Below are 24244 nucleotides of genomic sequence, written 5' to 3'. Positions count from 1 at the left end.
TCAATAATATACCGCATATCTCTCATTCAATTTACTTTTATATAATCATAAATTTCATTAAAAACCTTAAAATCAAAAGTAGCAATATTACAAAACTACAATAAAAAATTAATTACTTTTCTTATCATTCACAAGTTCCTGGTACCAGCTTAACTATTTCATGAGGATCTGAGTAAATAATATTATCATCACTATCGAAGGTAATTCCAAAAATATGTTTAATTTCGGCAATCATAACTAATGTGTGATCAGCTTTATTGGCTGTATAAATGCCATTTTTACCACAAAAGTGAGCTTTACCTTCATTATTCACCTCTATAGCGCGAAATATTTTGGGTCCTTTGTAGTGAATTCGTTCATCCGTACCATTTTTTATCAAAAATAATCCTGTTTTATTAGTAATGAAAATATCGTTGTGTCCATCTATGACAAATTGATAAATTTCTTCATGTATGTGTTTTTGATGTTCAACCTCATTTTTTGGTAACAATTTATATAAATGCTGCAATGGATAGGTAATGAAATATAGGGCGTGTTTATAAAACATATCCCATACATTATGATTCTTTAAAACTTCATGAATAGTGGAATTCTTTTCTTTTAGGTGTTCTTTTTTAATTCCTTCGCTGCCTCCGTAATAAATGACTCCATCCTTATTATCAATGGCAATAGCGAATCCATTTTTTACGTCGTGTACAACTTTTGGTATCATTTCTCCCTTTTCAACGTATGCAATTTCGAACGAATCTTCATTATCGAGTCCAACATTGTGGCTGAAAAACGTGCGATGCTGGTGTTTGTCAAATGCGAGTTGATATGGTCGGTTGAGGCCCATGCTTAGAACATGCTTCTGATGCGGTTTATCATAAACGTTCACTTCCTCACATTTTATTCTTTCTTCATTTGAGTACGCCGTGGAAAATAAAACAAAAACACACAATATTGCAAGCATCATATTGAACACTAGTTACTGCAAATGTATGTCGTGAAATGAATACATGGGCCATATTGGCGATAACTACGCACATAATGATTCACGGACATAAATTAGAGCATCGATCAATTAATTGGGATCGATAAACAGGGTCTGCTATGGTATCAAATGATACCTACCTATCTAATTGTACTGATGTCTATTCGCACAGACTCAACGAGTGTAAAATGAATTACCTACCTACGCATTAGGTACCTACATCTAGACATATAATAGGTATCAGAAACCAAACCATTTTTGTGCATAAAATATATTTTTAAAAATACCAAAAAAAAATTATTTTCTGATTGTCTGTTTGCGTGTGCATCAAGCACGTAAAAACTAAAAACCATGGCTCCGATTTCGCTTAAATTGTTCCTTTCATTTGATTTATTCAGTTTGAGAGATTTCATTCTATAATAATGGGCTCCAACGATTATTTCAATTAAAGTTCATGAGTCACATGAGTGTAATTCAAGCAGGCTTTAGTCGGTGTGTTTCCCACCAAGAAAATCTGTAAGTAAGTACACAAACAATCCGGCAAACCCCTCAGTGTGGCAAGCAAATTTTTAGTCCATTGAAAAGTTACATTTGGGGTTGCGTTTTTTAGAGGACTATATTTTTTATTTTTGATGTGTAGGGGGGGTCAGTGTGAAGCTATCACCAAGTTTGTGGGGTCGCCACCCTTGTCCCATGGCCGCTATCTTGAAAATAGCGGTTGAAATGGTTTTTACGATATATCTCTATCTAACTATTTATCTGATAATAAAACAATGTTAACATTACTTGCTGCAAATTAAATTCTCTTCAACTTAGATTCAGTAACTTTTTGTCGTAGAACTATAAACAAAAAAGTTATAAGCGAAAATGTTCAGAAATTAGAGATGTTTATATTTTTCAATAAAACTTTTTTTTATAAGTTTACGAAGAAATTATATCAGACCATTTTTGTAGATTGTTTTTCGAAGAACAACTTTTATTTACAACATTTTTTCATTAAGTAAATAGCTAAGGTTTTACAGCCCTCCGAAGTGAGTACTATTTTAAGTACTCTTTACTATACAGAATACGATATATTATGCGTGTACTAATAATAATTTGTCACCAGTAATTATTTCTTTTGTTATTATAATATTTTTAATAATTAATTTTACAATATTATTAATAATTAATTATTGAATCTTTTCCCCACTACCCAGGAGGTAGAGTCTGGAAGTGCGTTTTTTTTTACGTCGAAAAGCAGGGCTGAAATGGTCTGCAGTGTGCTTCCATTGTTGTGGAGTCTGGGAAAAGAGTCAATAGCCATTATATTATGTATAGTTACTACTGAAAAATAGTACTCACTTCTGAGCACTGTAAAACCTTAGTTATTGACGTAATGAAAAAATGTTGTATATAAAAGTTGTTCCTCGAAAAACAATCTACAAAAATAGTCTTATATTATTTCTTCGTAAAATGATAAAAAAAAAGTTTTATTGAAAAATATAAATAGCTCTAATTTCTGAACATTTCGCTTATAACTTTTTTATTTATAGTTCTACGACAAAAAGTTACTGAATCAAAGTTGTAGAGAATTTAATTTGCAACAAATAATGTTAACATTGTTTTATTATCAGATAAATAGTTTAAGAGATATATCGTAAAAACCATTTCAACCGCTATTTTCAAGATGGCGGCCATGGGACAAGGGTGGCGACCCCACAAACTTGGTGATAGCTTCACACTGACCCCCCCTACACATCAAAAATAAAAAATATAGTCCTCTAAAAAACGCAACCCCAAATGTAACTTTTCAATGGACTAAAAATTTGCTTGCCACACTGAGGGGTTTGCCGGATTGTTTGTATACTTACTTGCAGATTTTCTTGGTGGGAAACAATAATAAATAAAATTGCGTCCTCTAAAAAACGCAAGGTCAGGCCTAAAAAATGTAAAATTTCAATGGACTATTTCGAAATCTTTGAATGCACTTTCCTTTCTTTTTAAAAACAGATTTATATAATTTTTATTCAACAGATTTGAATTAAGAATTTTGCTTTTTTCATGTTAACGTTTCTTTTCCAACAGGAAAAGAAAATATATAATCATACTTATCTTTAATTCAAAAATACTTCTCTTGATTTAAATTACCGGAGTATTGCTAAATTGGTTTGATTGGTATGAAACTAATATACGGATACTGTCGTATTACGTTTAGGTCGCACTTCCGCCTAAAATGCAGACTGCGTCTGTATATGATTAAATATTTAATTACATTATTAGATAGAACTGTTGATAAGTATTTTTAAATAATTTATATAAAAAAATTACACCGCCCACTGAAACATGACACATCATTTTCAAAGAATTTTCTCTCTGTTATTATGAAAATTAGTTTGTATTGAACACATTTTTAATGACATTAAAGACGCAACCCTTAAGTTACCATTTTCTTACCCCACATTAGCAGGATCGGTACCAGGAGCGCATAGTTATGTAGGAATTCAATATTCCGACGTGAAGAGGACAGGGATATCGACAGAGCTCCCGTACAAACGCAATAGGGAGGGTGTACCCGTTGTTCCACCCTCACCCTCACTTCAACCATATTTAAATCACCACCCTCTTTAAATATAACTACATATATATGTATATATGTTATAATTATTTTTAGTCCTCGACGAAAAAAGGAAAATGTAGAAACAGTAATTTAATAAGTAAATAGTAGATCGATAACATTTAGATTCTAGTTCGTTCGAAAATGGAAAATTTATAATTAGAAAGCACGTGTTTTAGAGTAATTTTTTTGCAATCTATGCTATTGCGTCTATGATGAGGGTTTATTTGTATAGTTTATATATTTATCTTTTTAAATTCACTGATTCACCATTTTATAAAGAAACTTTATTTATTTATTTTAATTAATGTTAGGAAAGGATATAGCAAGTTACTTATGGTTAGGGCTGTAGCACAGTCGTAGCACCTCCACTGTCCCTGTTCATAGTGATTTAAGAAAGCGACTACTTGAGCTTTATGATCCCCTTGTAGAAACGTCCTTTACGATTCGTAGCTTCACTCGTAGCGGAATCGTAGCGAATGCGAAAAAGCTTTGCTACATGCTACAAATTATACAATTTTCATGAAAAAATATTAAAGAAACTTTAACAATTTTCATGAAACCTGAAACTACACTGAAAACAAGCAAACGGTCAGAAGGCTTTTCTAAAATGTTGTTGTATCCGGGATAATGTTGCCATGGAAATGTCGGGAAAACGTCAGTGGAGGTCGTTTTCACTAGGAGAGCATAATATTGCTGGATGCTGAGTATTGATACGTCTGATTCATAAGCGATAGGTACATCGTACAACTCGTACAATCCAGGAATTTTAATTACTGTAATTCACGTTATTACCTACTATCTGATATATTAAATTATTGTTCAATATTTCATAATACTTTACAGGAAAAATATTTCTTAATTGGATATTTAATAAATTAATTTTCAATAGGCATAGGCATCAAACATAAATGGTGAAGCTTGAAATTTATAAAAAATATCTTTGTCTCATACTTTCAGTATGCTTCAAAAACATATTTCTTTGAGGTTTGTTTACTATGTATATTTTTATATGTTATAATTTTCTTCATTTTTAAATTAAATAGTGAACGAGTTCATACAAGTGTGCTCGATGCTTTATGATTGGGGGTAGCTATTTGAGGGAATGAGACGGAAATAAGTTACAGGTCGGGGGTGTGAACAAGCTAGATAGGGTGGTTATTACGAAGCAAATTCCTTGATTTTCTAATTTCCTGGTACAATGTGGAATGTGGAAAATATTTTCACTCTTCCTAAACGACAGGGGCAAGAAAATTGTAGAAAACTAAAAAAATAAAATACTGGTAAAATATATTTAATATCAACTATCTTATTTAAATAAATTTAACATAATTTACAATCATTTAAGTTATTCGATAAAATCTTACATTATTTTTTATCATTATGGACTAAGTGCCATAACAAATTTTCATTAAACTTCACAGGCGCCTGTAGATGAAACTGTGACTGTACCCCGGACAAACGTGATGCCATCTTTACATTCGCAACCATTCTAAAAAGTAATTTAAAAATAATATATTATATTGATTACAGGTTAAATGCAAGAATATAATAATATATGAAATGGAATTGTTGATATATATATTATTATTTAAGAAGCAAGCAATGCAACTTTGCTCGCGTTCTTTATAAAATGTAGAGTCTGGTTTAAATTGAAAGCTAGTTAAGCTCTGGAGCTTTAATAAGGTTATCTCGTGTATAAGAACATTTTAAAATGTGTTTTTGAAAGTATAAGCTTAAATTATATTTGGTGTCAAATTTTGTTTTTTAGTAAGTATTTTCTTTACATTTTATACATAAGTATATCAAGATAATGTTATTCAAACGTTAAGTTGAAGAATACTTACAAAAATATCATCCGTCAGTAAACAAGGATTGTTTTGTTCGTAAAAAAGTACCTTTTGGAGGTTATGCTTTATTATCTCATCAGTGGAAAGCACCTCCTCCTGGTTATTTGCTAATCTCACAACGAGACCCGCATTATTTCGTTTCATAATCAAGCCGTTGTTTGTTTTTGAGGCTGGGCCAAAAATAGCGTTGTCTATGAACGAACAATAACTGTCTTCATCAGGAGCATTTCCGTTATTATTATTTATATGGGTACCCTCATTAACAGTAGGCTTTGGTTCCTTAAGCGTATTATCACAGTTTACATTCTCAGGCGCGAAATAATTCTGATATAATTCGTCGCTTTGTATCGGTTTGCTTTTGTGCCTATTCTTAAGTCTCCATATCTTAATATAAATATTTGTTAAGAACTGAAATTTGAGTATGTACTCTAAGATTTCAGCGACGCTCGCTGACCCACTTTTCTTGCTTTTGCTGTGCAACAGACATATTTTTTGAGATGTTGTGCCGTACTTGGGTGGACCTAAAATTATATTACACATTTTCAGGCGATGTTTTAAATATTTGTTTGTTACTTATTCGTACAAGATTAATTTCAGCTTTAACAAGTAACTACCTATAAGAAGCTTTTTAAGTTATACTTTGTAGTATAATTAGAAAAAGAAAGATAGAAAGAAAGTGTAGGTACTTTCTTTCTATCTTTCTTTTTCTAGTTTATCTACTAGAACCTGCATTTTAGAAATACCAATTTTCAGCTGAAATTATGTTTGATAAAAATTGCATCTAGAACCTTATAAAAAAGGAGTATTTACCACTTTTATAGCAACTCGGCGTAGGTGATATTAATGGAGTATGTTCCGCATATTGACACGGCGGCGCGCTGCGGGATCTGCAGAAGTTATTACTGTTCCAAGTCGAGTCGGTGTACGGAATGGAGTCCGTTATAGAATCCACTTCGTCTATCCATTTTGATGTCTCGCGGAGTGAAAAGAATGTAAGCGTTACGACTCCCTGTTGAAAGAAAAAATATTATGGTCGCGTCATGTCAATACCGTCACGTTATGGTAAGGCGACGATTTTGATAAGTATCTTTGAATCTTGCCGAAGAAGTTTCACTTCTGACACGTGTGCAGCACACTCGCTTTTTTTTCATTTTATGTTACAAAAATTCGCGATATTTTTGGCATGTCCGTGGCGATCGCTTCGGGACAACCGTTCTATCTCGTCATTATACATTACCATAGTAAAGCACGCAGCAGCGCAGAGCGTGGCGCAGAAGGGGAACCCGTAGCGCTCCGCGAGCGCGCCGCCCAGCGCCGGGCCCAGCACCTCGCCCAGCGAGTAGCAGCACGACCACACGCCCGCCACCGCGCTGTACGTGGCGATCGCTTCGGGACAACCGCCTTCGTATCTGGGAGTTAGAAATATTCTGAATTTTACCCACTAATGCCAAGGTGCCAAATTCTGAATAAAATTCAGAATATTACCAGGAAACAAGAAACCGAAAATACAAGTGAATTTCAAACTTTTTACCCCTTTTCGAAAATTCACAACCACTGTGTTCCATGCTATTTTGCATTTTACGTTAAATTTAATAGTAACAAAGGTGTAGACCTTAGGTGTAGACAATTCATTTAATACTATAAAAGATGTCTTGTAAATTTTCTGTGGGAATTGGGATTGCTAGTTTAGGAGATGAAGCGTGAAATCCTTTTTACAAGATATAGCGGCCGTGGGACTTGTGCGGCATGCCCAGAAATTAAGCTTTAATAGATTTATTACCTTTATTAGATTCGATTATGTAAACATTGGATATAAAAAGTACTTACATTGAACTGGTCAAAACTCCTTGAAATGTTGGTAGCAGCGTTAAGGCTACAGACATCCCCAGAATGGATAACGCTACGAGATCAAGCCACAAATCTCTGCAAAAAATATACGTTTATGTGTAACCAGTGAAATAACTACCTACTAACTAGGTGCCTACCTTACTACTCCTTAGAAATTCAAAGAAGATTTTATTCTTAATTTTTGATTTAGGCCTGAACGATATAATGTTAAAATTTCTATTTATAACTTTAATAACGTTACGTACTTTGGTAGTCCAGGAATGAAAGGACAGGGTCCTAATAAGAGCAATCCAAGAGTCGACAGAAAAAGGCCCCATACCATCATGCACCAATGATTATGAACTCTGAAAAAACATAATACATTCTTATGTTATCTTTAACAGAAAAAAAATTGCAAAAATCGGCAAATTTATTTTAAAAGAAAAAAAAAAACAACTCGTTCCTACCTATCTGCCACCCAGCCCCATATAGGACTGAATACTCCATATAAACTTGATAGTAGCAGGAAAATTAACCCAATCTGTTTCGTAGACAAAGAGAATTGTCTTAAATGTGGTTCCAGTGTCGGGTCCAGGAAAGCCCAAGTATTCGATACAATAACTATCACAAGACCAGTGATAATAATTGATGGGATTTTAAATAACCGTAATATTGATGCCGTTTTTGAACCAGACACGTACTCTGTAAATTAAATATATTCAGGTTAAAAGTTGTAAATTGAGCGTGTGTATGATATTGCTGTTATAGCATATAGATCTATTAAAACAAAATACTTTAATATCAGCGGCTTACCTTCGCAATCTGGTAGAAATATCATATTTATGGGCACAGTCAAAACCATAACGACACCGAGACTGTAGAATGGTAACCCAAATCCCCCGATCTACCTGAAACATTTCTTTATTTCAGTACTCTACAAATGGTATTAATAATAATTTAACGTTTTAAATAGATTCATTTCCAGAGCATTGTAATGAAAATTCATACCGAATACAACAAGCCGCCAATGGCCGGGCCAACTGACATGCCGAGTCCCACAAATGTTTCTAAAATGCCTAACACAGACCCTATGGTGTCCGGAAATACATTTACAACATAAACATAGCTGGCTGTTGAATATGCACTAGCTCCAAGCGCCTCTAATCCTCTCACAATAAAGCATAATACTAAAAATGTTGTAGGGTCCTGTATTAAGGCTAATGATCTGAAATGAAATAAAGGAGTAAAAGTATATTTTTAAATAAGATTACTGTAGTTCCAACTTAATTCATTAGACATATAAAACTGAAAGAATAGAATAAATTCGATCACTCTGGCGGGTCACGCTCACGAGTGGCTGAATTGGTCAAGCATCCGCCCCGGATTGGCGTGAAAGGATGCGGGTTCGAGTCCCACCTCGTGATCGAATTTTTTCTATTCTTTATAAGTTTATATTGATTCGTTAAAATAAATAGCTGAAAATGATATTAAAATGATAGTTTCTTACCCAAATATAACATTACAGGAGCCAGCCATGAATAGTCCCGCGGTAAACATAAATTTTACACCTATCCTCGGCAACTGGGGTAGAAATTATGAATTATACTTAGTGTGTACTGTGTATTCACGGGTGTGTATATGAAGTAAATCGTAAACGACAGCGTTATGAATATGTTAAATTAAACATATACTTACATTTATATCTTAAGTAGTAAAATATTGTCAGAAAAATAAAACTACGATGAAAGGAATGCTATAATAATTATAGGTGAGAACCTTATCTTATACCACCAGACGAAATTGCGGTCAAGTGAATACGTATTTATTTAATACTAGCTGTGCTCTGCGGTTTCACCCGCATTGCTCCTCTCCTGTTGGTCTTAGCATGATGATATAAAGCCTTATATAGCCTTCCTCGATAAATGGGCTATCTAACAACGAAATATTTTTTTCTAATCGGACCTGCAGTAGGTAAGTACTGAGTAGTTCCTGAGATAAGCGCCTTCAAACAAACAAACTCTTCAGCTTTATAATATTAGTATAGATTAATTAAACCAAATATCATAAATGAAGTAAAAATAGAGAGATTCAGTCATTTATTTGTATCTGATTATATTGAAACATTCTTATCTGCTTAATATCTACCTGCTATTTATGGCGCGTTTTCCCTTAGGAACTCTATCTAGTAAATCATACGTATTAATTCTGATTCATAACGTAATTAATTTCAAAGTCTAATATTAGATTATTTATATGTTTATAAATTTCGGAAAATTCCAAAAGCAACGACATCTATGAATGCAATTAAGATTCATAAATTAGACGATGTGACGTTGGTATTTATAGCTATTCTCGATCTCGTCAATAACAACCGGGCGAATTGTAGTAACTACGGTCGCGGTATTCAATTCTAGCGTGTAATATTTTCGTTCTTATATATTTTTATCTACCTACATAAATAAGGATTAGCCAATATAAAAGTTTTTGATAGGATTTTGATATTCAAATTAAGAACGTATCTGTCTCAAGTAACCCTTCCTAGGTAGGCTAATATCAATTGGCATTCACATTAGTTTATTGTATAAAGTAGGTACTTACGAATTTTCCAAATAAAGGCGATGTTATAAACATGATAACTGCATAGAAGCTGAAGACAATTCCACACATTGTATTTGATAGACCCTTTTCCGTAGCTTCTCTTGGAAAAAATGGCGCCATAATGCTCATTGAACAAAAGCTCATGAAATCAACTAAAGCTAAAGAAAATAAAGTAAGTCTTTGTGAATGTGTGAAGTGGCGGATAGCACCTGGGCGGAGTTTGGTTTGAGTGCGTACTAATCTGAAATAAACAAAGAAATGTTTGTTTTGAAACAAACCCATTTTTATATATTTTAGAGCGTTAAGAGTTAAAAAAATATTTTAAATTTAGAAGTAGACAAGTAGTGATGAAGAGTAATTAATGATAGTAGATAAGGATTTTCTCCATTGGCCTTTTTTAAGTACCTAATGCATATATGGAAAATACTACGCCTATAAAATAACGCTGATCTTCCGAGAAGGCATGGTAATCCCCGCGCGATCTTGACCCAAATCATATCGAAGTATGCACAAATCCCACTTAAATGTCTGAATAACTCCTAGGTCTAAAGGCAAGATTAACGAAATTTTTTCTTTGATCGGTTTTGGATAGGGTAAACCTATTACGTACCTAACGTATACGTATCACGTACCTAATATACCTAAGTATGGATATATTTAACCTAGTTACCAATTTATGAAATTACATCTATATTAATATTTTATGTAGGTAAGTACCTGCCTAAAATTAAACCTGAAGAATTTTTTTGTTTTTTTGGTTGGTTGTTTAGTTAACGTGCTATTCTGAGGAAATGTTAGGTACTTAGTTCCAATTCAAAAATTAATTTTGTGAGGTAGTCCATTAATCAAAGACGAAAAAGTATTGCAGAAGCACGATATTACCTTCTCATGTGGACGAAGCTTGGACACAGCTATTGAAATAAGTAACTAGGTGCATCCAGTAAAAAAGTATTAAAAAAAAATATTGTTAGACCTTCTTAATTTCAGGTAGTTAGGTACAATTGAAATGATTATGAAAATTGGCTACACTTGCACAATTTAAACGGACGCACTTAGTAGTGATGACTACCGTTGACGAGCTCGACGTTCTAGATAGAATTTCTAAAGACAACAATGTTGAAATTTCTTTACAGTTTTAGCGCTACGGAAAAAGTAAAATTACTACTTGTTTCTGTAACACTTTCCATCATTTAACATACCAACTTATTGGCATGCATTTTAAATAATATAGGTAAGTAATAAATTTATTGAGGTTGTTCATATTTCTGAGGTAAGTTCAGGTTAGCTGTGACGTGAATGCGGTTTATGTTAAGATGTCAGGGCTAAGACATGAAAAGAAGATCATTTTACAATAAAATATTAACCACATCTAATTATTTTAGTATACCTACGATTGTGATTAAAATGCTTAAAATGCATCAATTTGATAATCCAAAATACCAACGTGTATACCTACGTGAATACCTATAACCTACGTATATATAACTATGTAAAGTACTATGTAGTCAAACATATAGAACCTGATAAACTATACAACATAGCATCTAGGTACCTATGCATAATATGTAGGTATTCATTAATATTTTGTTGTGTTACCGTATAGTTTGATAAGTAGATAATATTATAATAAGCTGGATCGATATGATTACTATTTATTGTATTAGGTAATAGTTATCAATAACTTATATTTACACCAATATATATTAAATTTAAATAATTTGTTGAATATTTTGATACTAGACACAGCAAATTAAAAAGACGCATATTTATTACAATTAAGTAATAGATTTTAAATTACAACAAAAGACCAAACATCTTCACATGTTTTCGAAGTTTGTATTTTCAATTAGTAGCCTTCTAAATAGGTACCTACAAACGATGCAAAATATTTTAAATGTTGGAATAACATGGTCGGTAATACCTACTTAGTTGTTTAGAAATGAATATTGAATTAAAAGAAATACATAAATACAGTTTTAACTAAATAAATAAAACAGATGGGACTAACCGTTCTCTTAAAATTCTAATTTTGGAAGCAACATCGTCGGGTGGTCCTCCGGACCAGGAGTGTGCTCTTCTCAATCTGCTTGAATCTGGCAAAGAACACCTTCCACCCCACGTGGCCGCAAGTTCTTCAGCTTGTGTTGACGTCTTCATTAACTTTGTATCAAATACAATTGTGTCTGACGACGAAGCCATATTTTCTCCGATCGTAAACCTAGGCCTTGAATCATCCGGAATGCATTGCGCGCAGTCGTCAGAATCCTCATTATCTCTGTCCATTATAAGGGCACTAAATATACTATAGGTTTGCACAAATCAGTTATCGGCGTGTCTGTATACCGCGGTCTTGGAACTAACTACAATGTGCGCCTACCTCACATCAATTTATCGATATCTTATCGGGTGTAAATAAAAACTTCCGAAGGGAAACGTTTGGTTAAATATAGAGGACCTGTACACTGAAATATTTTGTTTTGTTGGTCTAGTTCCATATATTTTTAAAGTATTTACTTTACCTTATCAGCATAATTCTTCTGGTTTTGCCTAAATCGCGTAGTTTTGTCACTTCTTGACATATGCCCCAATAAAATAACAAATTTGAAGTTGTTTAAATCACTTTAAATTCATATAAATATACAATTTCGTATTGATAAAAACAATTAAGTGTTTTAATTACTTATCTAAAAACTACAAAACGAGACGTTTCGTTATCAAACGTTCAAAAATAGAACCAAATATTACTGCGCCATTGAAGATCATACTGTCTATTGAACAATTAATTAATGATATGTAGGTAAAATTTTAAATAAAATAATTTGCAAAAAAATAACCTATAATAAATTAAATTTTATATTCAGATATTTATTATTTTTGAGTTAAAATTTCCAACAAAAATACCCTCAACTGTAATATAGTGATCGTAAAAAGCTTTTAAAATTTCGATTAAGGGAAGGGACGAAAATTAAACCAGGTTTGAATAAAAAACTTATTCCAATTTTACATTTTATTAAAACATTAATAGATTTTCATTAAGTATATTAAGTATATATTTTTATAACCACTGAAGTTGCGTAGCACTTTTTCCTCGATAAAGCTATATAAAAATATAATTTCAATTTTTTACACAATTTGATTATTTTGACACCTCATACAAATGAAGTAAGAATAAACGTGTTAAATAAAGGTGTAATATTGTTAGTATTGAAGAATTATATTATTTTATAACACACAAACAATGCAAAAAAGTCCCTTACATAAAATTGTATTTTTCTCAAGGTGTACAATTTATTTCTGATAAAAAAACGGGTATTTAATCAACTTAAATATAAAAAACAATTAAGTAATAGCTATAGAATTCTAGATTTACCTCACTAGAATCAAATGTCCACAGAAAATTCTTGATATTTCTTAACCACTAAAACTTAATGTATTTATGATAATAGAGTAATAAGTATTTTCATCTATTCTGAGCGAAATGCAAGTTAAATATAAATATATTATTTTATTGCATCATAATTTGAGCTGCTCAAGTTCTTGCAGCAAAGCAGCTTCATTTTCAATTTTCGCTAACTGATTGAGTTCCAATTGCTTTCCGGCCGCCTTCTGTTGTTTTAGTTTGTCTATGTCATTAAGTTTCTGAAAAGAAAAAACATATTATTCACAAAACACTAATGTGTACATATTATTAACATTCAACTGTGAACATTGAATATTTGAGTGTGGTGAACTGTGAATATTATAGATTAAAGACCATAAATATAAATAAACAGACAGACATTTTGAGAGAAATGTCATAATTCGTGTCACATTAAATGCCAATGATTGTGTATAAAAACTCTTATTTATTCTAAGGTACTTTTTTACTTACTAGAAATTTTAATATTTTTTTTTCGTAAGATATTAATTTGAAAACGATAAAGGAATCAGTCATTATTGATAAAATAGGTACGGAGGTAGAAAAGCATTTAATTAAAACGTAATATTTTAAGAGCATTTTCGTTCTATAAAACCTCACCTTATTAACATTTCTAATCTTTTTATCCTTCTCCGGGTCGCCCGTGGACACGAACGGCGTCCTGCTGGAGGGTGTCGTGGGGGGAGTGTCACCTTTATCCGTTGCCTTCTCTTCCGCTTTACGTGCTTTGCGCGCTTCGCGTTTTTCCTTCTGCTTTATCGCTTGCTTTGATGGAGCGGCTGTTGGTGTTCGTAACGTTATAGTGACATTAACCACTAGTTATTCAGCTGCTTTGTTGTAATTTTGTTAATTAATTCACTTTATTGTGTTGTAATTTTGTTAATTCATGAACTTTATTATGTGTGCAAATAAATTAAATACTTTTTCTAAATATCAATATTTTTTTTAAATTAACTATGACGTTTTCTTTCTTTACTTATCATGTCGACCAATTTTTTTTAATATTTACTATATTTTATTGACATTGATGTTCTCTTTAATTTCAATAGCAAGATAGCTTTAAGAACTTCGGAAAACAATAAATAAGTAGGTACGTGGGCTGTAATAAATTATGACAAAAGAAAAAATAACTTGTTACAGTAACAGAGGTGTTAAAAAATAACAACAAAGAAACATTACCCTCAGTGTTCTGTCCAGGTTTATGAGGTTTCTCATGTTCATGCATAGTGAATGTGGATGGTTTATTACGAGCCGCTGGAGGTCTGTACGCAGTGGCTTTTGGCGCAGCTACTTCAATCCCTTTGGGCACTGTTTTGGACAATTCACTCTTCGGATATGTGCCCGGTCGCCAGATAATTGATAGTAAATTCTCTTTTTCAACGCACTCGCGTTTGTGCATTAGCGCTCCAGTGTAGTGCCAGATTTTGTACCTACAGAAAACCAACAACATTACCATTGTGAAATTATTTAAGATTAAGGAAAATTGAGATATGTAGGTTTTGCTTGTATCTAGTTGAGCAGTTGTATTCATTTACTATTGAATTTTCTTTATGAATCAATGTGAAAAGTATTTATACATGTTTTAATCACGAAAAAAGAAATTATCAATAGTCTGAAACAAATGTAATTACAATTAGAAACCAGAAATAATAAGATAGCCATTTTTATAATGTTTTATGAGTAGGTATACCGTGTTATACGTAACATGGTATTCTCACAAGATTTGTCTTGTCATTAAAATTTACAATGAATACTTATTAGTTATTTCTTACCCATTTCCAACAGTGAGTCTAGGGTAAGTGGTAGCGGTGATGAATGTTTCTCCCCTCGGATCCCACTGCAAGTAAGTAGTGTCTGGCGCTGAGCATTCTCCCAGCTTCTTGCAACCACGTAAATCCCAAACCGATATGTGACCAGTCGCTATGTTCCCGAAACCACCTAGCAGCACTAGTGCAATGGAGTTAAGGATTGTCTAGATAAATATTGATAACTTTGTACGTTTTTATTTAATGTGATAGAACTATGTGAATGTTGGTAAATCTTGTAGTTTTATTGCCATTATTAAAGTTATAAATATACATTTGTCATGTTATATTTACACATATTACATATCTCTTTCATTTATTTTGCTACGTGCAGTTTAAGTAATGCCCTTTTTCAAAGTGTCAGTAAATTTTGGCTATGGATAAAAATATATTCAATTGACTTGATAATACTTAATAATAAATAAATAAATAAATAAATAAAAATCTTTATTTGAATTCATACATAAGTTTGACATACTGGATTGGGGTATAGGGGTAATAAAATCGATACTTGAAGATATAGATAGTCTTCTATGCAAAATCGATCAGAAGTATCAAAGTATGTATATGATAAGCAATGGTTTTTAACAAATAATTTTTAAATCATCTAATTCATGTTGTTATTAAAAAGGATATTATTTCCTTCAGGTGGAAAGTATATGGCGTTCCATGCCCCGGTACCAAACTCGTACAACGGGTCGCACTTAGCGTTGAAGAGCGTCGCTTTAGCGGGCGCGTGTCCGTACACCGCGACCCACTCGTTCCAATTGCCCGGGTTCCATGCGATCGCGTGGATTGGTCCTTCTTTGCCTTAATTATAGAAATACCTTTTAATACACAAAACTGGTAAAAACTTTACATTTTGAGTCTGAGAGACGGTTATTTTCTTAATTTTTTTTTATTGTGGATAGAAAAGCACTTGACCACAATTTCGCCTGATGTAAAGCTAAGATGTGTTCCAAGATGGTATGCGCTTCCCTGGTAGGTATCCATTCACTCTATGCTTGTATACCTAAAAATGTAGGTATATAAAACATTTTACTTACTGAATGTCATATTTCCACCATTTCCTTTAATGTCACCATAAGATAAAGCTTGCTTCCCATAATAAGAACCTCCTGTTTTATCTACCTGTAATATTATATCAATCCCTCATAAATATTAATTCAAGCATTAGTAACAAAGTCAGTAGAGATGGTATTAGGCTTCTTTGTGTCCAGAAGACAAAAATAAATGTCAAGAAGGTACTGAATGAAAATGTCTATCTGGCCATTATAAACTGATATTCAAGAAAACTTATAATTTGTTTAAAAAAATTTGAATAAATTTCCATAATTTAAAAAAATACTCACATCTGTCTGTGTCATGGTAAATACATTAGTACCACGTCTATTCCAGTTAAATGTTGCTTTATCAGCTTGGAATGATGATCGGCTCACAATCGCATTGCTGATGTCAAATTGGGGGAATTTGAATATACGCCAGAAGGACGGCTGACCAGATTTACCTGAATAATTATTATAATTAGTTTATTTTTTCAATCATATTTAAATGTTGTATCAAAATATATAAGAAAGCTTTAATTTGCGCTATTTTTTTATCGACAAACTAATCAATAAGTGTTTTGTAAGTTTTGTAAAATAACAAATATTTGTATTGGTGTAAGTTAAAACAAATATTCGTAAATAAAGTATGAAGAAAATTTTACTTCATTGAATATACCTAATGTAAAAATGGAGAAATAGTATGCCGGTGCTGGACTTGGTGATATGCTGTACGCTTGCAGCTTTTCCGCTTGCACATTATGTGTGTATCTGTCCAAGTTAGCATCTTCATAGATAAGTATTCTATTATTTGCGTGAATTGCAAATAACTTTTCATCCGATGACCATTTTGGCTGCCTGAGAATTTAAAATATATGAAGAATAAAGGAATGTGGTGAATATGTAAATGGTCCTTCAACATAAGATTGAATATTCAACTACTATTTCTATGTAAAACTAGCGGTCCGCCCCGGCTTCGCCCGTGGTACATGTTTACGTTTTCTCTACATAAGAACCATCCTCGTACTTCCAGGAATATAATAAAAAAAGAATTTTCGAAATCGGTTCAGCCGTTCTCGAGTTATGCGCTTACCAACACATTTTGCGATTCATTTTTATATATAAGAATATTTTTTACGTCAATAACCCTGTTGCATCAAAACCCATTGAGTCAGTATTTTTAGTTTATAAAACCATAAATGTACTCACCAACCAATTTGATTTTTTTGAATAAATGAGCCAATGTTCTCTCCAGTTTGTGAATTGAATACCCGTAGATTTGGCTTTCCCTAAAATAGAATATAGAAATTGCTTTGAAAATAAATATAAATTAATGATCTAGAACCTAACATCATTTTATACTTACTGCAAACCAAATTTTGATGATAAGCAGAACATTATATTTAAATAAAAAAAAAAAAAAAAAATTCTTTAATTGATCAATTTGTGGGTTAGGTACAAACATGTAACATTTGGACCCCAAACTGGGACAGCCTGTATTTTGGGGAAATAAATGTTATATTATATTATTGTATTCATTGAGTTACAATAAAGCATCACCTGAGGATTATCTTTTGTTGTGAAGAACATTTCCCATGATATGAAGTAAGTGTCCAAAGGAGAGAAAAACATGTCCTTAACGTTTCCATCAATTGTAGCTGTTACAGTCCAGTCTGCACATTTCAGTATCTCAACCCTGTAATAATATTAGTAACTTTAAAAATTTAAGTTTGTACTTTTGCAAATATCTGCAAATTATGAATTTTATTTGAATCCATATTTAATATATTTGTGTATCATTTTCATTTCAGAAATAAAACGTTTTCCTGTATTGTGCAGCTCCAGTCTTAAATTTTCGTATGTAATTTCATTATTTATATAAGAATTATATCTTGTAGTACATAAAGAAATAATGAAATAGTGGAATATGAGTAGTTTTATTTAAGGAACTGTATTCATTACTTTCTATCTGTTCTGTAGGCCAAATAGTTTCCTTTAGGACTGAATACGACACTCCGTATGTTTGGTGTAGTTTCATCTCTCAAAACTTTTTCCGTGTATGGTTCTTGAAAGTCGACAAGAAATAAATTCTTGTTTGTTAAGCCTGCAAGAGAATATCATATAAATTGTAGTACAATACGTTAAATTTAAACTAAATTCCATCAAATTATACGAGTGTGGTTTATTTATTAGTTTGTAGGAAATCTTACCGGTTATATTCGGTGTTGAAGTCATCTTATTGTTTTGTGGTAGCCTTTTTAATAAATTCTCATATTATATAAGAAAGCTTAGTGAATAAATTAAAATTACATATAACCAAAAAATGTACTGTCCGTAGCATATTTCATTTTCAGAGCTCGCCGATTTTAGCCATTCTCTTAAAAATGTCAACGTCAAAAACAAGCGTTTGGTCGGCGTTTTTACGTCAAATTAGTGTAATGACAATGACAGTATGACATGCATAAAATATTATTAAATAAATAAATAGGGTAAACCACCCTATTATTGGCACTCTACCAATTTATTGGCATGCTCCAGTTTTTTAAGAAAATTAAGATTTTTTTGTAGCCAGTATAAATTTTCTAGTAGAAATTAATAAGTAGCGTATCATTCTTTACTCAACTAGCAAACAATGTTCTTTATTTCTTAAAATATTGCGGCGTATCAACCATCTGTTTGACAAGCCGGGACTTGTGTGGCAAAAATATTCAAAATATTCGTTTTTTTACTAAGGTAAGAGCTATCATGAACTCAAAAGAAATTGCAATTCCGTTGTGTTTTTCATATGCATATTCATTTTGTCATATTATTGAATGTATGAACTGCCTTTTTTAAACATTATTTTAAAATTTAACCGCCAACTTTTAGTTATTTGTGGTATGGCAACAATTGGGCTGTTAAAAATCTGTTTATCCATTTTATTGGCACACAAAAATGTTAATTGAAACTTAAAAATTACTTATGATCTCATTCAACCAGAGCTGTGATTTAATTAAATGTAAAATAATCGTAAGCTAAAATTGTTCTATGTTTTATTTAAGTAGGTTTTTTGGTTGTCTAAAACCATATTTAAAAATAAGCGTTCCAACTGAAATGGTATGTTCCTCTACAAATAAATGTGACATTTCTTTTAACAAAGTCTTTTGATTTGTTTATTTAAAAAAATGGTACAAATTAACTTTAAAATGTCATAGTACACACTTTGAAAGCCCTACTTAAGATCTAGTAAATATTTTTTAGTCTTGAATAGTGACAATAATAGGTAACAATCACTGCCAATAAAAGGTTTGACTATGCCAGCAACTGGTATTTTAGGTTTTTCTTTTAAATGTTCACTATATTAAATAAAGCGATTTAATTTAAAATTGAAAAGTACATTATAATATTCTCCATAGATTAGAATACATATCAGTATAAATGTTTTTTTCTTAATTAAAACATAATTTTTCATGCAAATTTCACCGGTTTTGTGAAGTAGCTGCTTAAAGTGCCAATAATTGGGTGGTTTACCCTATTTCAGGACAATTTTCACAGACGGCACGATCCCATACTACGCTTTCACTTGTGTTATGGAAACCAGATGGCTGATAAACATACATATATTATTTTTAAATAAATACTTAAATATAGATAATTAACACCCAGACACAGAGCAAACATCTATGTTCATCACACAAATATTTGGCCCGGGTGGGAATCGAACCCACGACCTCTGGCTTGGAAGGCAAGGCCACTACCAACCAAGCCAACCGGTCAGTCAAATAGTACCTATTTAAACTTAATAATTAAATATTTTCAAGCAATTGTCAAATGAAAAGTTATTATTCAATGAAATGGGTATGGGCTTAGATGGGCACAGGGTATGGGTAATGGCCAATGGGCCCGTAATACCAATGATTATAACAATATATTTGAATATGTAGTCTGCATACAATCAAATATCTTTAAATCTTTTATTAGCATGTAACTTGTCACCATAAGGGCGTATTCAGAAAGAAAGCTTGAAACTTATAAGCGCTTATCGGCGCTTATCGGCGCTTGTCAACGTTGGTTCGTTCTACTCAAAGGAAGCAGGTTGAAGCAGACCAAAACAAATTTTATATGGCAGCGCCCAGCACTTGTCGGCGTCGATCAGCGCTTATCATATATTTTCCTGCGCGGGCTACCAGCGCTGACAAGCGACGATAAGCGCTTATAAGCGCTTATAAGTTTCAAGCTTTCTTTCTGAATACGCCCTAAGATTGTAAAAACCTAAAAACAATCAGAGATTTCAAGATCTACAAATTCCGATCCAAAAATGCTTTCAATTCAACTGTATTATTTTTCTTTAATAATTTAGTTTCATTTCTTAGGTAACCGTAACACTTAGCCTAATATTACTTTATCTGTGGTAAAACTTGACAAATGACGTTTGGTAGTTGGTACTTACGTGCTGTCAAAATATTATGAAAGTCGACATCGGACACTGAATTTAATAATTAATTATTGGTATTACTTTGATTTATCCGTTTGATTTATGTGATTTATGAATTAATAAATCACAAGGTGCATTTAATATTTATACATATAATTTGTGCACTAAAAACTCAATGTTTACAAGTTTATCCTATCTAAAGAAACATACACCAGAAAATGGAACTGACCGTGAAAGTTATTTATCATTACTCGTAGACGAATTTATTAATTCTTCTTCTTACGGTAAGAATAATTATTGTATTTACAGTATTTACTTTTCGTGACCATATTACATAAGTGTTAACTATACCAAAGTATCAATATGTCAAAGGTCATATGGTATTATTTTCTGTTTCAGATGCTAAGTGCCAAGTGCTTGCAAATTTAGCTAATTTTGCATATGACCCAATAAACTATGGTTTCATACGTGATGTTGGAGTTTTAGATATTTTTATATATGTTATCAAGAATGAAACTAATTCCAAACTTTTGCAATTTGCAACTACAGGGATTTGTAACTTGTGTCCAGGTAAATGGTCATATTAACAAGATTTCAATGAGCTGTTTAATCAGTATATAAATAGAACTAGTAATTAACAAAAACTATAAAATGGGTATCAAATTTTGATAATATCAAAATGTGTTTCAGATCCCCTGAATGCCGATTATTTAATAAAACATGATGCTCTGAAACCTTTACATGATTTATTAAAATCTGAAGAGAGTGAAATTGTTGCTGATGTAATTACTATATTTATTTATCTTTCTGAAGAGACAAAAACATTACTGAACGATTATGAAATATCACAACAAATGCAAATATTAAAAGAATCTAATGATAAAGTGGTATCACAATTGGCTACAATATTTTTAGAACAAGAGCAAAACAAATAAGCCGTAACCACAATTGGCAGTTAGATACTATTAAAAATGAACAGAATGCTGTCAAACAGGTTTCCATACATTGCAGTGAACAATAAAAACTACCAAAAAATATGTAAATTACACACAGCATCATTTAGCAGAGCAGCTTTTAAGGCAGGTGATAAAATAAGAATACAGAAAACATTGACGCAAAAGGATTTGGATACATTCTCAAATCTTACGAGTGATCATAATTACTTGCACAAAAATAATGGTAACAAGAGGCCGATAGTGCATGGAGCCTTTCTAAATGGCTTGGTGGCTGGTCTGATTGGAACACATCTACCTGGCCCGGGTACCATTCTTGTGTCACAAACAATGAAGTTTCCTAACAAGTGTTTTATAGGCGAGAAGTTAACAATCAGCGTCGAACTTGTTGATGTACGAAAATTGTTGAAAGTTAAATTCTTCTGTGTTGTGGAAGAAGAAAAGAAGGTTGTATTTGAAGGAGAAGCAAAGCTGATGCTAGCGAAGGACTCTTAGAAATAAGATGCAGTTTTATATATAAGTTTATTGTAACACTCAAATTAATTTAAACATTTCACTAAGAAGTGTATTACAGTATAAATACTACAAATAAAGCAAGTGAGATTAACAATGTTGTAAGGATTTTAGGTTGTTTAAATATATTAATAATTTTTTAACAATATTTGTTGAATAACAGAAATAATTTACAAACATATTAATAACAGAAATAATTTACAAACATATTAATAACAGAAATAATTTACAAACATATTTAAAGTTCTTTTGTTTGCTTGTAATGGTATTATAATATTGTATATTAGTGCCAAATTTAATTCTAAATATAAATTAAGCATAAGAACTACAGAGTACAATTTTCAGTATGGCCTGGAAGAGATCGCTACCTAGCGATAAGGCCACCGTTTGTACACTTTGTTTTCCTCTTACCTGTACTTTATGTGTCTCTACTTCCTTTGTGTGTGCAATAAATAATTAAATAAATTAAATTAAATAAATTAAATTATGTAATTAAAAAAAAAACTTTACAAAAACAAAGGTTTCCGTGATATTTATCTTGTCCATTAAAAAAGATACATTCAGTAAGACTGATAGTTTTTATTGAAGGATATCATTCAATTGTTTTCAGAACATGATAATTCCAATAATCTACATACACTATTTAAGTATTTAATATGTAAATTCCTCCCAACACAATTTATTCCAATTGTATAATTATTTGCAGTATTAATCGTTCAAAAAGGATTCCTAATAAAGTAAATCAATCAATTTAATCTTAACATATTAATGTGGAAGACGTATTTATATATTTAAATTAGTACATATTAAGTAAAAATATTCAAAGTAAACTAAAAAAATTACTATTATAAAACGATTTTGGATAATTTCACTCAAATTTCATTTCATACCTATTATTCTGTGATTAATTAATTATTAATTATGTAGGTATTTGAGATAATGTGTATCTATATAATAATGATGAAATTTCAATGTTTATAGTAATGAAAATATTTACATGAAGTAAGTATGTTGGTCGTAATGAAAAAAGACTACAAAACATTTAAAAATTGTCATAAAATTTTACTACTAAATCTTGTATTTAGTTATTGTATTCCTACTTAGAAAGTATCAAATCATTCGATGTATTTCACGACATGTACAATAAAATAATCGTTCAAATTATAAAACTAAAAATTTATAAGGCTAATAAATATAAGAAAAATTAGTTCAGCAAACCCGATGTACATACATAAAAAATATATAGGTACCGGCTGAATTGAGAACCTTCTTTTTTAAAAGCGGTAAAAAGGCAAAACACTAAACAGCTTGTTCGATATATTTTTTTGTCTAATCTTATGAATTATGACTAATAATTCGTTTATAATCAGTTTGATATTCAATATGAACTAGGCAGCTGTATAACTATAAATTTCCTTCCATTACAATTATTTACATGTAAAATGTACCTAAGGGCCGGCGCCCACTGCCGGCACGGCACGGCATGGCACGGCAGAGCATCCCGCGGCGTGCAATGGCATCCCGCGGCGTGCAGTGGCATCCCGCGGCATTCAGTGGCATGCCGTGGCATCCTGCTAAAAGCCCAGCCACTCTGGCATCCATCAGTTTTGCTCCGCGCTAATGCTGAATAAGTTTCAACCTTATTTCAACTAGCTAGTAATCATAATTCCTCGACCCCAAAGTGACGCATACGCCTCGTGGGATACAATGGCGCGCCGCGGCATCCCTTGGAATGAAACAGCAGGACACGTCATGCCGCCGCATCCTGCGGCGTGCCGCGTCATGCTGCAGCATCCTGCGACACGTCGCGGCATCGTGGCATTGAAATAAAGTAACTTGAATTCTAAACTGATTGAAATAAGATTCAAAATAACTTCATTAGTAATAAAAACCTCTGCCCTGCCATGCCATGCCGTGCCGGCAGTGGGCGCCGGCCCTAACTGTCAAGCTCCGAGGATGCGGAATTCTTGACGATATTAATTTGTCATATAAGAGAGATATTGTATAAAAATTGCGGAGTTTAAAAATAGTTGGGTTTAAAATTAAATACATATTTCAACCACACAGCGCTGAGCTGTATGCTTCTTTTTCCGACCGTTCAATTAAAATAATATTAAATTAACTACATGGTGTTACTGTACATCACAAATAATTCAAAAACTCTCTATAGATTGGGGCTAAAACCAAGCTCCTGGATTTTAAAAACAATTTTAGTCTTTATACATACTTTATTGTGATGACGTATAAAAATATT

The 24244-nt window shown here is 32.1% G+C and overlaps 4 protein-coding genes across 5 annotated transcripts; 1 reads left to right on the top strand and 3 right to left on the bottom strand.

The window, feature by feature from the left end:
* Positions 1 to 4: 4 nt before the first annotated feature.
* On the bottom strand, positions 5 to 1013 carry LOC149909658 (ommochrome-binding protein-like). Its single transcript, XM_090117983.1, has one exon. The coding sequence runs from the start codon at positions 953 to 955 to the stop codon at positions 125 to 127; it is 831 nt and encodes a 276-aa protein (XP_089974109.1). The 5' UTR covers positions 956 to 1013; the 3' UTR covers positions 5 to 124.
* Positions 1014 to 4858: 3845 nt separating this feature from the next.
* On the bottom strand, positions 4859 to 12172 carry LOC149909657 (MFS-type transporter SLC18B1-like). Its single transcript, XM_090117971.1, has 12 exons — positions 11853 to 12172; positions 9845 to 10085; positions 8754 to 8827; positions 8255 to 8471; positions 8060 to 8150; positions 7714 to 7948; positions 7513 to 7611; positions 7247 to 7342; positions 6657 to 6828; positions 6230 to 6428; positions 5417 to 5940; positions 4859 to 5061 (listed from the first exon to the last, which is right to left on the bottom strand). Exons 1-12 carry the CDS (start codon positions 12125 to 12127, stop codon positions 4981 to 4983), a joined length of 2304 nt encoding a protein of 767 aa, XP_089974097.1. The 5' UTR covers positions 12128 to 12172; the 3' UTR covers positions 4859 to 4980.
* Positions 12173 to 12842: 670 nt separating this feature from the next.
* Positions 12843 to 18528, bottom strand: eIF2A (eukaryotic translation initiation factor 2A). 2 transcript variants are annotated; one of them, XR_016458591.1, is made up of 13 exons: positions 18321 to 18528; positions 18073 to 18214; positions 17671 to 17806; positions 17320 to 17399; positions 16790 to 16968; positions 16420 to 16574; positions 16114 to 16198; positions 15704 to 15877; positions 15035 to 15212; positions 14442 to 14692; positions 13863 to 14041; positions 13076 to 13483; positions 12843 to 12992 (listed from the first exon to the last, which is right to left on the bottom strand). XR_016458591.1 is itself a non-coding variant. In XM_090119721.1 (12 exons), the coding sequence occupies exons 1-12, from the start codon at positions 18343 to 18345 to the stop codon at positions 13358 to 13360; spliced, it is 1710 nt and encodes a 569-aa protein (XP_089975847.1). In that variant the 5' UTR covers positions 18346 to 18528; the 3' UTR covers positions 12843 to 13357. The 2 variants fall into 2 exon arrangements, 1 of the variants encoding a protein (XP_089975847.1); XM_090119721.1 differs by having other exon boundaries at positions 12843 to 13483.
* A 2010-nt stretch (positions 18529 to 20538) lies between these two features.
* LOC149909655 (uncharacterized) lies at positions 20539 to 22333 on the top strand. The gene is made up of 4 exons (XM_090120189.1): positions 20539 to 20808; positions 20924 to 21094; positions 21215 to 21456; positions 21487 to 22333. The coding sequence occupies exons 1-4, from the start codon at positions 20700 to 20702 to the stop codon at positions 21970 to 21972; spliced, it is 1008 nt and encodes a 335-aa protein (XP_089976315.1). The 5' UTR covers positions 20539 to 20699; the 3' UTR covers positions 21973 to 22333.
* The last annotated feature ends 1911 nt before the right edge of the window (positions 22334 to 24244 follow it).

This window comes from Colias eurytheme, chromosome 3 (genome assembly GCF_061535395.1).
Source record: "Colias eurytheme isolate Ceu_HAF_F1 chromosome 3, ilColEury1 Martin Lab GWU primary, whole genome shotgun sequence".
Taxonomy (NCBI): Eukaryota; Metazoa; Arthropoda; class Insecta; order Lepidoptera; family Pieridae; genus Colias; species Colias eurytheme.
Note: the sequence above shows the minus strand (reverse complement) of the source record. Positions and strands in the feature narration are given on the sequence as shown.

Excerpts from the sequence above, each read along its gene's own strand:
- LOC149909658 (XM_090117983.1), bottom strand. The coding sequence starts at position 955 with ATGATGCTTGCAATATTGTGTGTTTTTGTTTTATTTTCCACGGCGTAC.
- LOC149909657 (XM_090117971.1), bottom strand. The coding sequence starts at position 12,127 with ATGGACAGAGATAATGAGGATTCTGACGACTGCGCGCAATGCATTCCG. Across the intron at positions 7,612-7,713 it reads TGGGGCTGGGTGGCAGATAG|AGTTCATAATCATTGGTGCA; the intron begins GTAGGAACGAGT and ends ATGTTTTTTCAG. Across the intron at positions 6,829-7,246 it reads GGAGTTTTGACCAGTTCAAT|ATACGAAGGCGGTTGTCCCG; the intron begins GTAAGTACTTTT and ends TCTAACTCCCAG.
- eIF2A (XM_090119721.1), bottom strand. The coding sequence starts at position 18,345 with ATGACTTCAACACCGAATATAACCG. Across the intron at positions 16,199-16,419 it reads TTACCATGACACAGACAGAT|GTAGATAAAACAGGAGGTTC; the intron begins GTGAGTATTTTT and ends ATAATATTACAG. Across the intron at positions 15,213-15,703 it reads CTTTCCACCTGAAGGAAATA|TAGTGCTGCTAGGTGGTTTC; the intron begins ATATCCTTTTTA and ends ACTCCATTGCAC.
- LOC149909655 (XM_090120189.1), top strand. The coding sequence starts at position 20,700 with ATGTTTACAAGTTTATCCTATCTAAAGAAACATACACCAGAAAATGGA. Across the intron at positions 21,095-21,214 it reads GATTTGTAACTTGTGTCCAG|ATCCCCTGAATGCCGATTAT; the intron begins GTAAATGGTCAT and ends AATGTGTTTCAG. Across the intron at positions 21,457-21,486 it reads TAGAACAAGAGCAAAACAAA|CTATTAAAAATGAACAGAAT; the intron begins TAAGCCGTAACC and ends GGCAGTTAGATA.